Consider the following 12,177-nt stretch of genomic DNA (forward strand, 5'->3'; position numbering starts at 1 on the left):
TGTGTGTGTGTGTGTGTGTGTGTGTGTGTGTGTGTGTGTGTGTGTGTGTGTGTGTACAGGCGTGTGTGCAAGAGAGAGAATCACCACAGGAACAATGTACCTCTAACAGACATACTTCCTGAAGGAGTCTTGTCATTCCCACATTTCCTGGATCATGGAAGTAGCCTCATCTGGTTACAGCTAAGATTACATGCCATATTCTGTCGTGTGTGTGTGTGTGTGTGTGTGTGTGTGTGTGTGTGTGTGTGTGTGTGTGTGTGTGTGTGTGTGTGTGTGTGTGTGTGTGTGTGTGTGTGTGTGTGTGTGTGTGTGCGCGCGCGCAGGGGCAGTTTATATGGACCAATAGCTTTTGTACTATACTTGTAATAAAGCCAATAACGTGCTTTGTGAATAACGATTGAAACTGAATGAATCTTTAAGTTTGCCAGATCAATTAAGTTGTTAATTTTTTCTCAGTGACTGACAAACAACAAGGCAACACAAACATGCCATTCTTTCAACTGTGTGTTAGTCTGAATTAGGCATTTGCAAACAAACAAAAAATGTGATTGAATATAAAATGCCAAATTTTTACCTGGACAAGTGACCTTTGTGCCTGGACAAGGTAAATGTACTTGAGTCCTGTGTGTGTGTGTGTGTGTGTGTGTGTGTGTGTGTGTGTGTGTGTGTGTGTGTGTGTGTGTGTGTGTGTGTGTGTGTGTGTGTGTGTGTGTGTGTGTGTGTGTGTGTGTGTGTGTGTGTGTGTGTGTGTGTGTGTGTGTGTGTGCCTGTGTGTAAAAAGATAGATAGATTCTTTTCATTCTCTCTTCCTCTCCCCTCCCTCCCTCCCTCTCCTCCATCCATTAGAAGGAAAGCTAATATGTCATCTCAGGTAATTACACCTGTAAGAAAAGGAAATCTGACAGACTGACACACACACGCCCTTTTCTATGCAACTATTGGTTTGGCAATATACCATACAGCAGCCATACCAACTCAGTTCCCATGGAGTCAAATGTCACATGTGCACGTGTGTGTGCGAGTGTGTGTGTGTGTGTGTGTGTGTGTGTGTGTGTGTGTGTGTGTGTGTGTGTGTGTCAGAAACATCCCATACCTCTTTCCCAACACAAGGGGAAGGGGCTGCAGCCACTGGCCACCATGGAAATGCATGTCTGTCTGTCTCTCTGTCTGTCCGGGTCGTCGAGGACAGAAAGACAGCCAGAGGGCTCACACCCTCGCATCACGCACGATTTCTCTCACTTGCACAGTAGCGCTGGCATACACGCATCATGACCACATGCACACCCCGGTATAGCTAAACACACATACAACTCCAATCATAATCACCAGTCTAACTCTCACTAACGCACTAACACACACAAAGTCATCAGGGCACGCTTCATTGTCACGAACGACCGCCTATAGCTTCAATAGCGGACAGCAGAGTAACCAAAACAAATCCCAACAAAGATCTGATTGAATCTAGTGTCTGTTGCTGCGTTGTGAGATGACAAACGGTGTGCAAAGTCTTGAGATGCTGCAGGAAACACTTGCTAGCGGAGACAGAGAGACTTGACACGAAAACGTTTTGACTGCCAACTCGGACTGAAGTGAAAGACCTAAGTTGAATACAAATTTGACCGCTGACCACAAAAGCCAGATAAGCGTCAACACTTCCCCATGATGAATGTTTGCGTGACACTGCCCTTGATGTCTTAATGTTTGTTGTAATCCACTGCAGCGAAAAATGGAGATCCTCAGAGATAATGAACTAATTATTTCCTATAATCCACAGAATTTTCTGTACTTTCTCAGCTGTCATTCTACCCATGGAGAAACATGCAGTCTTTAAATGTCCGTCAATGTCCGTGAATCTCAGTGGAGCCGCTTTGACTGCTCGACCTCAACCTGCACACCACCAGTGATAATCCACAGTCAAGTCAAAGTTCCACTCAAGTTGGTCCAATTGCAACACGCAGTTAGACAGCAATTAGATCAGAGAGACAATCTAAGCGAGAAATACAGATGCAGAAACAGGGAGAGAGAGAAAGAGATGGCATCAATTACTCTACCCAGTGAACAAGAACCAGAGAGAGAGGGATAGAGAGAAGACAGTCAGAAAATGAGCTACTTCACTGGGAAAGACCGAGAAGGGAGCGCGAGAGGAACAACCAGACAACTAACAACACAGAGAAAGACAGGGAGGGCTATGCACAGGGACAGAGAGAGAGGGAGCAATTGTTTCAGATTGAATGGGAGGAAGGGAGAACTGGATCGTCAACCAGAGAGGAGCAGAGCAGAGAATCATAGGAGAGGGAGAGGGGGGGGGAAGAGGGAGGGAGGGAGGGAGCAGAGGAGGGTGGAGTTAGATTTTATTAATATGCTAATCTGCTCCACAAGAGCTCCTCCCACTGTTGCTTATTAGACAGACCTCAGAACAGCCCTCATATTACGCCAGCACTTACACCATCAGAACTAACTAACTTCTAGGAGAGAAGAGATCACGACACACAATAGCATTCTTCCATTCCCTCTATGCCAACGTAGTCATTACCAGAGTCGTGCCAAGCATGTCAACTCGCAGCTACTGTCACAACCGTGCCAAGCACTCCACTGTCGAGATCTTTATCAAGCTCTTTTCACACATTCTTACCCCTCTTCAACCTGCTCTCGGGGACAACATTTTGATTGACGGCTCTAATATAGCGCCGGAGGGGCCGCACTGGGGGCCGGTCTCCACGGTAACCAGTATACAATGTTCCGTCAGCAGTACCGATCTGATTCAAAGAGGCCAGATGACCCCGAGAAGAGCAAGTGTGCTGATTAAAAACTATTGGTTTCAACACTGCTACCATGTTTGTATAACATCTACTCTACTGTGTTTACAAGCCGCTGCTGTACTTCTGTAGACCATGGCTCACACTCGACGGCAGCACAATGCGTTTCTGCCCCCCCCCCCCCCCCCCCACAACATACCGACTCATAGATCTGTCCCCCACATTTCCTTTTTTTAATCAGAGGGAGAACTCATTAGGAACTGAGCTCAGAATACCATCTCATGTAGGGGTGCAACATTCAATCAAACTAATTGATTTAAATGATTATTTAAAAAAAATACATTTATGGGAAAAAGTATTTTCTCTTCTTCTAAAAACACAGTTGTACAACAGAGTATAAAATAGGCCTTAAGCGGTTAATCAGACTGATGGATTTTGGCGATTATCGCATCAATTCGTTGATCTATTAAAATACAAAAAAACATTTAACGTTTCTCGATTATTCATTAATCACAAAAATAAGAATAAGAACATAATTGATAGTTGCAGCCCTAGTCTCATGTGGTCACATGAGAAAAGGGACATTATCATTATTACTACTAGGCTTTTATTGCCTTTATTGATAGTCCACAGTGAAGATTGACAGGAAACAAGGAGAGTGTCTGGGAGTGACATGCAGCAAAGGTCCGTTGCCGGGCATCGAACCCGGCAACTGATGTCTGACCCGCTGTCAGACATCAGAGCTTATGGTATGTGGTACAGTATGCACCTTAACCACTCAGCTATCGCCGCCCCCAACAAGGGGGATTAATCTAGTCGTCCCTACCTCCCTCCCTCCCACATCCTGTCGATGAGGTGGGGGTTGTGAGGTGTGTTGTGGTGTGTGTTATGATGACATTGCACTATTTTTCTCATTTATTTTCTTTTGCAATATGTATTGCACTCGCAATATTAGAAAAAAAAGAGTTACATAATTTCTCCAGATGCTATGCAGCTTTCTTTCTTGTCTTGCCAGTCAAGGAATATGAAGGGCAATAAAAAAGTAAAGTGAACAATTGTAAAATATTTGGTTCCAGGGACCTCCAGAAGCAAAGATTTGAGTTCAAAAGAAATGAATGCCTGCATGGAGGATCTTTAACTGTCAAAGAAAAAGGTAAGCTGCGAGTATTATGGGTTTTACTCAAATGCCAAAAAGCTGAAACATTAAATGATCAATTTAATGTGTCTTCTATACAAACAATGCATTTTTATAGTCTGTATCTGTGCTTGGTGTGACAATATCATCATCATCATCATGTTCCATTTAACATTAATTATTATATCTTTAATATCACAATCCAAATCATGCGAATAACTTTAAACTAGTCATAACCTATGGAGTGCAGAGTGTTTGTGAAGACATTATGGAGACTTGATCCAAACCAGGGAAAGGAGAGGACATGGCAAGTTTTAATACTCACTCGCTAGTCTGCTGCTTATTTAAGGGAGTCTGCAGACAATGCACTATATTATTTGTCTTATATCAGCCTGGAGAAAAAATAAAGAGATATTTCACTTTCAAATAAAGTAAACATTAAAACAATATATAAAAAATAAATAAAATAAGTTATGGAAAAATCACGGCCCCTTCAAGCATTAGATGGACATTCTAAAGCATGAGGGGGCTGTGATTTTATTTGATGTTTACTTTATTTGAAAGTGAAATATCCCTTTAAATGTGTGGTTTTCCCTTCAATATATGATACAATCGCCAATTAAAACAACATGAAAAATGTGAATCTTGCTCATTTGCTATCAAGAGGATGAGCCCAATTTAAATCCTTACAATGTGACTACACGCCATGTTTGCGCCAATGTCCCAGAACGTGCCATGTACGCGCCCTGACCCAGAATCAATGTTCAACATTGCATGTGTGTGTGTGTGTGTGTGTGTGTCTGCTCAGTGCTCATACTGTACATGTATGCGCATGGTGTGTGTGGTGTATGTGTGTGTGTGTGTGTGTGTGTGTGTGTGTGTGTGTGTGTGTGTGTGTGTGTGTGTGTGTGTGTGCGTCCGTGCTCATATGTGTATGTGTGTGTCCGTTCTCATGTATGCGTATGGTGTGTGTGGTGTGTTATCCAGATGCCAGCTGTACTTAATCAAGTGGACATTTATATGGCTCAACATATCAGAGTGAGCTGAATGGATCTCAATGAGTTACTACACGTGAGTTACTGCACTGCACACACACACACACACACACACACACACACACACACACACACACACAGAAATACAAACAGACACATACGCAATATACACATTTAGACACAAAGCCACACAGATACAAACATAAAAATAGAGAAATACACAATAAATGCATATGAACACGAACGCACGTGCGCACACACACACACACACACACACGTCTCTCACACACACCATGGGCTATCTGACTGTTATCTTATTTGCCAGGCACAGCCTCACTAAACCACAAAATCAAAAATGCGTGCGTCCGTTTCTATTTGTGTGTGCGTGTGTGTGTGTGTGTGTGTGTGTGTGTGTGTGTGTGGGGGGGGGGGGGGGATTCTGTGTACTTCCTATACAACATGTCCCCTCAATCTCGGGCTCTAGCCATTGTCATGAAAATTTGGTGGGAGTCGACTGTCGATTTTAGGCACATACACACGTGTGTGCATGTGTCTGCATGTGTGTGTGTATGTGTGTGTGTGTGTGTGTGTGTGTGTGTGTGTGTGTGTGTGTGTGTGTACGCACGTGTTGTGTGTAGGCTATTGAAAGCCCTTTGTCAGAAGGCCGGATGTGGTTGTGAATGGGAAGAGCTCTATTGGGACTGAGCCAAGAGTCAGTCAGTCTCACTTGTCACTAAGAATTTATAGCCCAGTGTAGCCAGTAAAGGACATTAACACCACCATCTGACAGATGCAGGTACTACCTGAGAATCCATGACAATTACTACACAGGACCCTCACTAATAACCAAAACAAATTTTTCGTGCCTTATTTGGCCACAGACCCCCCATCTGAAAACGTTTTGTGCCAGGGATCCCAGAAGAGAGGATTTGTGTTCAAAACACTTTCAAGATTTTTTTAAAATGTAAAAAAAATTGCAGATGTACAGATACTTCCCTGAATGCCCCTTGAATGATACGAAGGCCAGCCACTCACCTGTATAGTAGGCAATCCTGGAAATATCTAAAATACAAACAAAGAGAGAGAGAGAAAGATATAGATATGAGTTCATCAGTGTAACTATAGAATGTTCCTATCATCTTCTGTTTCCTGGTACAGCAGCATGGCTTGTCCTTTCCTTAACATAGACAAATATACACAGTGGTCAATAGTCTGGTGGTCCCACAGTGCCCCTCGAGCAGAATTTTTGACTAATTCTAACATTAACATCCATTAACATATCACTGTTGTTGGGCAGAGAAACCTCTTATAGCCATGTCTTAACTTTATACATTCTTTGGAGAAAATCTAATGTGAAAATATATTTACATTATATTTTCAAACATAGTTTGTACAGCCTATATTTGTGAAAACACAGTTATGGAATATAAAGGCCAGTAGTATCCTATATCTTTGTTTCCAGTGTGGGATGATAGGTAGGTATCACATTTGGATATTAAATAACTATATAGAGTGGAAATAAAAGCTGACAGCCAACATCTCCAGCATGCTTTCCGTTTGCTGGTTGAGATATGAGGTAATACTGTTATAGGCTAGTCTGTTCCCTGCCAATTACATCATTAAACACTGGACTAAGTCCTGTATAGCATTGGTTCTCAAAGTGGGGTCCAGGGACCCCCAGGGGTCCTTGAGGGGCTTCCAGAAAATGTGATAATACAATTTAACCCCTTTATCCATATTTTATACATTGGCTAATCAAAAATAGCAGGTATACAAGCTCACAGCACTTAAACTTTTGAACATTTTCAAAAAATCTTGAAAGTGTTTGAATACTTTTGAATAACTTTGCATTTCTTAACATAAATCTTCTCTTCTGGGGGTCCCTGGCACGAAACGTTTGCAGATGGGGGTCAGCGGCCAAATATATATCAATTTGGGGGTCCATGACATAGCTGTAGTGTATACTGTAGCTCCCCATCTCCCACAGGAAGCGTATGGGAGAGCCCTTTTAGAAACCCTAGACCCTATGACAGCAGCACAGATGAATTATGATATATGACTTCCCCCTGATAGGGTAGCAGATAGGAAGAGGTCAACAAGCTAAGTGCCTAAGTGCCTTAGGCACGCTAGTGTGTACGCACACATGTACACACATAGTGGCAAATTACACACGTGCGTGCCGTGCACACACAAACACACACACACACCAGAGGTCAAGGGGATGAGTGCCTTTCACACTCTGTGGCACAGGCACACACACACACATACAGTATATACACAAAAACATGACCGACCGCCGCCCTACGCGCGCGCGCACGCACGCACGCACGCACGCACACACACACACACACACACACACACACACACACACACACACACACACACACACACACACACACACACACACACACACACACACACACACACACACACACACACACACACACACACACACACACACACACACACACACACACACACACACGGGGGCAGGGTCAGCCTGTCACTGGCCACAGTTACATGGACAGTTGTATTCGGAATGAATACACTTCTATTCGGAATGAATGAATGGATGAATTCATTCCGAATAGATTTGCTCATGTAAACACCCCAATTGGAATAGAATATTCCATTCCAGTCTGACCCGAATGCATTTTCATTCGGAATAGGAGGGGTGGTATAGACCGTTTGAATCGGGTTAAATCAATCGGAATTGACCATGTAAACACTTTATTCCAAACGCTCCTGTCTGTTTGGAATACATGCATTCCTTCGCGCATGTCCGTGCTTAGTAGGGCTGTCAGAATTGTCCAAAAATGACCTATCAAAACTCTAATTCGGCCACGGTTGGTGCTGAAAAGCGCTCGCTCCTGCGGGATAAAATTAATGTTTCTAATAGCGTCATTTAATAAGCCTGTAATGGTTAAGCCCAGACTTGTCCAGGAGAACGGACGCTCCGAGGATTGCTGGCCTAGGCTACACTTATATAGGCTATGGATCTTTTTCTAAACAGGTATTTTAGTCCTCAGTTTTTAAAAAGAATCCCTGGCCACATGACAAAGATTTTTTTTTTAAATCCCTATCCACACGTAAACGCAGAAACGCATTGATCATAGACTGTAGTGTTGCGCGCTCTCTCTCTCTCTCTCTCTCTCTCTCTCTCTCTCCATTTATTATTATAATGACCATGTGCGAATGCGCGATGACATCATCGTACGGTACCTACATGAGAAATGTGACAAATACTATAGGCTAGCCTACGTTTTACCGTGTCTGGTACCAATACAAAAAAAGAAACTGGTCTGAACTTGTAGATCTGCTACTTTTGCATTAAAACGGCGATGACAAAGGAACACAGGCTTGCACCGCATACAACTCTGCCTGGTGCGTTGCTTCCGGGCCTGCCTACGACCGATAGACCTCCGCCGCGGAGGCACAAGGGGGCTATTGCCTCCTCCCATGCCCACCAGGGGAAGCTCTGCTCTGGGTAGTGGCCCCTGGTCCATGCCCGGGCGTAGGCGGGAACCACTTTGCGCATGTCAAAAGTTATATTCTGAATGAATGCTTTGGTCATGTAAACGAGGAATACTTTTATTCAGGTCCCATGTAAACAGGTGAGTGGATCAGATTCCTCTATTCAGAATGAGTTCATTCGGAATGAATTAATTCTGAATGAATACATGATGGTCCATGTAACTGTGGCCACTGAAGATAATGATGTCATGTTCATCAGAAAACCACACACACCTCCACCACACAGGAAATGCCATCGAGGTGACACGTGCGTGTCTGTAATCCAGTCCAGTACTGACAGACAGTCTGTGTAATGCGACGCCTGCATAATGCACTCTCTAGTAAACATGCATGTGTGCATATACTAAAGCCTGAGTTATACTTATTTCTGCACGGGTGTCGGCGCAACGAAAATAGCCGATCTACAAGCTCACAAATCGCCGCACTGCAAAGGGGCCATATATTTCACTTCAGCTCATGTGCATGGGTAGCCTTGGATCAAGACTATCCCAGATGTATTTGATCTAGTCCCACTTTTGCCTTCGCATTTATAATAGTCTAGTCACTGGAAAAACATACAAAAAACATATAAAGTGCTGAACCTGTAGCCACGGATGGTAACTCGACATTCGGAAGCTGTGTGCACTGTATTAGTCCGTATTTTTCAATAGATGTGCTAAGGAGAACTCCTTAGCATGTGTCAGTCACACACACACACACACAACTGTAAACTTGGATTGTGAACAAAAACTTCAAAATGTTCCTTACTCAAAGCGTTTATCACTTTGAGTTCAACGATCATTCATTTATCATGATAATTTATCTCCACGCTGAAATAGTATTATTATAATAAATTGATCTTTTACGTCATGCTAAGTGTCTAAAATGACCAGCACTAAAGTGACCCGGTGCTAGAAATGATGATGGTGATTGGTGATAGGGTCAACGTAATGACATTTAGATGGAGACACAGGCCACACACACCATCTGTCACTGAGCTACTAAGAGACTACCAAAAACTTTACTGTCTCCGTCTGTCTGTCCTATTTACTTAACAAATCAATTCATCCATCCATCCATCTATCCATCAGCCTCTGTCTGTTTTCTAAGAGTTTAGTAATGAGTTCCTGGGGTTCCATTCTTCAGTCATTGTAAAAAAGGACAAAGGTGATGGTTACTCTGCTGCTTAAGCCCCCAGGCTTTACAACATTGTGTGTTTATATAGCCCATCAAGAAAAAGGTACATACAGGAATCCAGGATTGAACTTTTGAATTATTGCAAGACTGACAAATGTATTGTTCATCCGTTTCTTTTTCTTTTAATAAGTGTATGTAAAATGCTTGAAGATTGATTGCATACAGTATTTTATTGATGAATCTTTTAAAGCACAGCATGGATGATACACAAAAAAGCCAAAGGCTCGTTTCCATCGTGGTCCATTAAACATTCAACACTCAAACAACTAGACAATACCACAGTGTAGTGGTGGGAAAAAAAGGTTAATTTCAGTGAACGAACGATTTCGTTCACGTTCACAGCAATGATTCGTTCAAATGATTTGTTCACGTTCTCGTCCAGTAGCGCTATTTTCTAGTGTTCAAAATTAGCCTAGGTATAAAATAGGGCTACATTGGTTAATGTATGTTTTATAATGTGTGTAAAACACCATCGTGGGAGATTTTTTTGTTTACGTCGCGCGTGAACGTAACAGTTTCAGAAAGTGAACAAGCTTGTTCACGTTCGCGGAAAAATGAACAAGTTCTTTTGAACGAATCGATCATGAACGACACATCACTACCACAGTGCAACAGACACACCGACATACTAGATAGGTCAGGCTTAAGGTTGTTACACACCGGGGCGATTTTTTCGTGCGAATAATGCGTTTTTTTTAAAAACCTTATAAAGTCAATGGCTCCGTACATGGAGCGAAAAAGCGAAAAAGCGTCTTTTAATTATTCGGAACGAGTCCGAATTTTGCGTATATTCGCTATTTTCGCCGGTGTCGCCCGGTGTGTAAGGACCTTAAGTATTAGACTATTAAAGGACAACTTCACCCATTTGCAACCTATATTTATATAATTGGTCATCACTAATGCTTATCATAATAGATGGTATTAAAGTCTGTGTCTCAGAGGAGGGCTGTGGACACTTCAGAAACCGCCTATCAGTGACATCATCGTTAGGCAGGTAGATTTTTTTTTGTATTAACACGAGAGCAATGGCTTCTATTTCAGCATGCTAAGTTTCTAGGAATAGAACGCCTGCGGTTTCTATTAGCTTGGATTCCCCATCGATGATGTCACTGGTAGGCAGGTTTCTGAACCGTCTACAGCCCTCCTCTGAGACACAGAGTGAGTAGACAGAAATGGTGCCATATTATCATGAGCATTAGTGACGACCAATTATATGAGGAAAAGGTTGAAAATGGGTGAAGTGCTCCTTTAAGTATGAGGCGAACACCCACTGGAGTGTCAGTAGTAGATCGATGCTAATTGCTAGCCAGCCAGCCAAACTGGCTACATGACCCATATGTCAGAGGGGCATGGGTCTCTCTGTGTGTGTGTCTCTCTCTCTCTCTCTCTCGCTCTCATACACACACATATACACGTCTGTCGACTGGCAGGGGCCCCAAAACACCTGCTCCTCAAGCTGGCTCCTCATGTACAAACTCACTAGGAGAGGAGATGAGGAGAGGATGAGAGGAGAGGGGAAGAGGGAAGAGAGAAGAGAAGAGGGGAAGAGAGGAGAGGAGATTTGAGGAGAGGAGAGGAAGAGAGGAGAGGAGAGGAGAGAATCAAACCAATACCACCAACCAGCACACAGCTTTGCAGACAGACAGAAACTCACTCACAGGAGTCTCTATGTCTGTATACGGTGTATAATTGTGCCTTAACCACCACAAGTCTGCGATCATAAGTTAGAACAACAAAGAGACTGTGTGTGTGTGTGTGTGTGTGTGTGTGTGTGTGTGTGTGTGTGTGTGTGTGTGTGTGTGTGTGTGTGTGTGTGTGTGTGTGTGTGTGTGTGTGTGTGTGTGTGTACGCATGCATGTACATGTTCTATGATGGTGACTATACCATTGACCTCTGATCAGTGTTTATTCAAAATGAATCATGTAATTTAAAAAAAGAAGAAGACAAAAAAAGTAGGCTGTGTCCACTAGAGAAAAAGCACTGGCATAGTGTCAAGTTGATACATTAGCATTTTTTATGGACAATTTCTGGCTATACTGACAAAATGCCCAAAATAGGGACGCCAAGCTCAAAGTGGTTAAATTGTTCCATGATGTTTGTTACATGACCAAAACTGCCTTTCTCTGGTCCTGCCTCTGCTTCACTCCTATTGGATGGAAGGGTTCTGAAGTGAGTTACATTAACAAGCACTGCATGTATGTTGAACATTGTTTAAACTTGAGAACAGGTCAGTGGTAGCAGGTGCTAAAATGAGGTCCGGTCCCCACTCCCTGTTGGTCATGAGTGCCGAAAGCGATACTCTCGCCTAGCCAGACGACAACAGAACTCGACCTCTGATACATCTAGGGAAATCTAAATTCAATGTATGAACGGTGGAAAACTCCCACTCTTTGAAAACCAATCCTGATACCTTCCTAATATGAAGGACTGCCCTGACCCTCTTTGGATTGGTTCAATGATGCTGTTATTTTTTAGTTTTACTAATGTTTTCCCCCCAGTTTTAGCGCATTATTTGAATAGATGAAAGAATAGACGTCACCAGACGTATCAGTAGGCAGAGTAGGCAGAGATCTCGGATCGT

The 12,177-nt window shown here is 43.0% G+C and overlaps 1 protein-coding gene across 3 annotated transcripts in view; it reads right to left on the reverse strand.

Moving 5' to 3' along the window:
• LOC311062315 (focal adhesion kinase 1-like) overlaps positions 1-12,177 on the reverse strand; it is a gene marked incomplete at its 5' end in the record, with an annotated part of 91,178 nt that overhangs the window by 62,750 nt on the left and 16,251 nt on the right. For 2 of the 3 annotated variants that reach the window (XM_084081243.1, XM_084081242.1), the window contains one exon: positions 1,094-1,220. In XM_084081243.1, the coding sequence (XP_083937369.1) occupies positions 1,094-1,220 (127 nt within the window). Of the gene's footprint in view, positions 1-1,093; positions 1,221-5,921; positions 5,949-12,177 lie in introns of those variants that run through there. The other variant, XM_084081244.1, reaches the window with a different exon arrangement.

This window comes from Gymnoscopelus microlampas (assembly GCF_963454915.1).
Source record: "Gymnoscopelus microlampas genome assembly, chromosome: 15".
Taxonomy (NCBI): domain Eukaryota; kingdom Metazoa; phylum Chordata; class Actinopteri; order Myctophiformes; family Myctophidae; genus Gymnoscopelus; species Gymnoscopelus microlampas.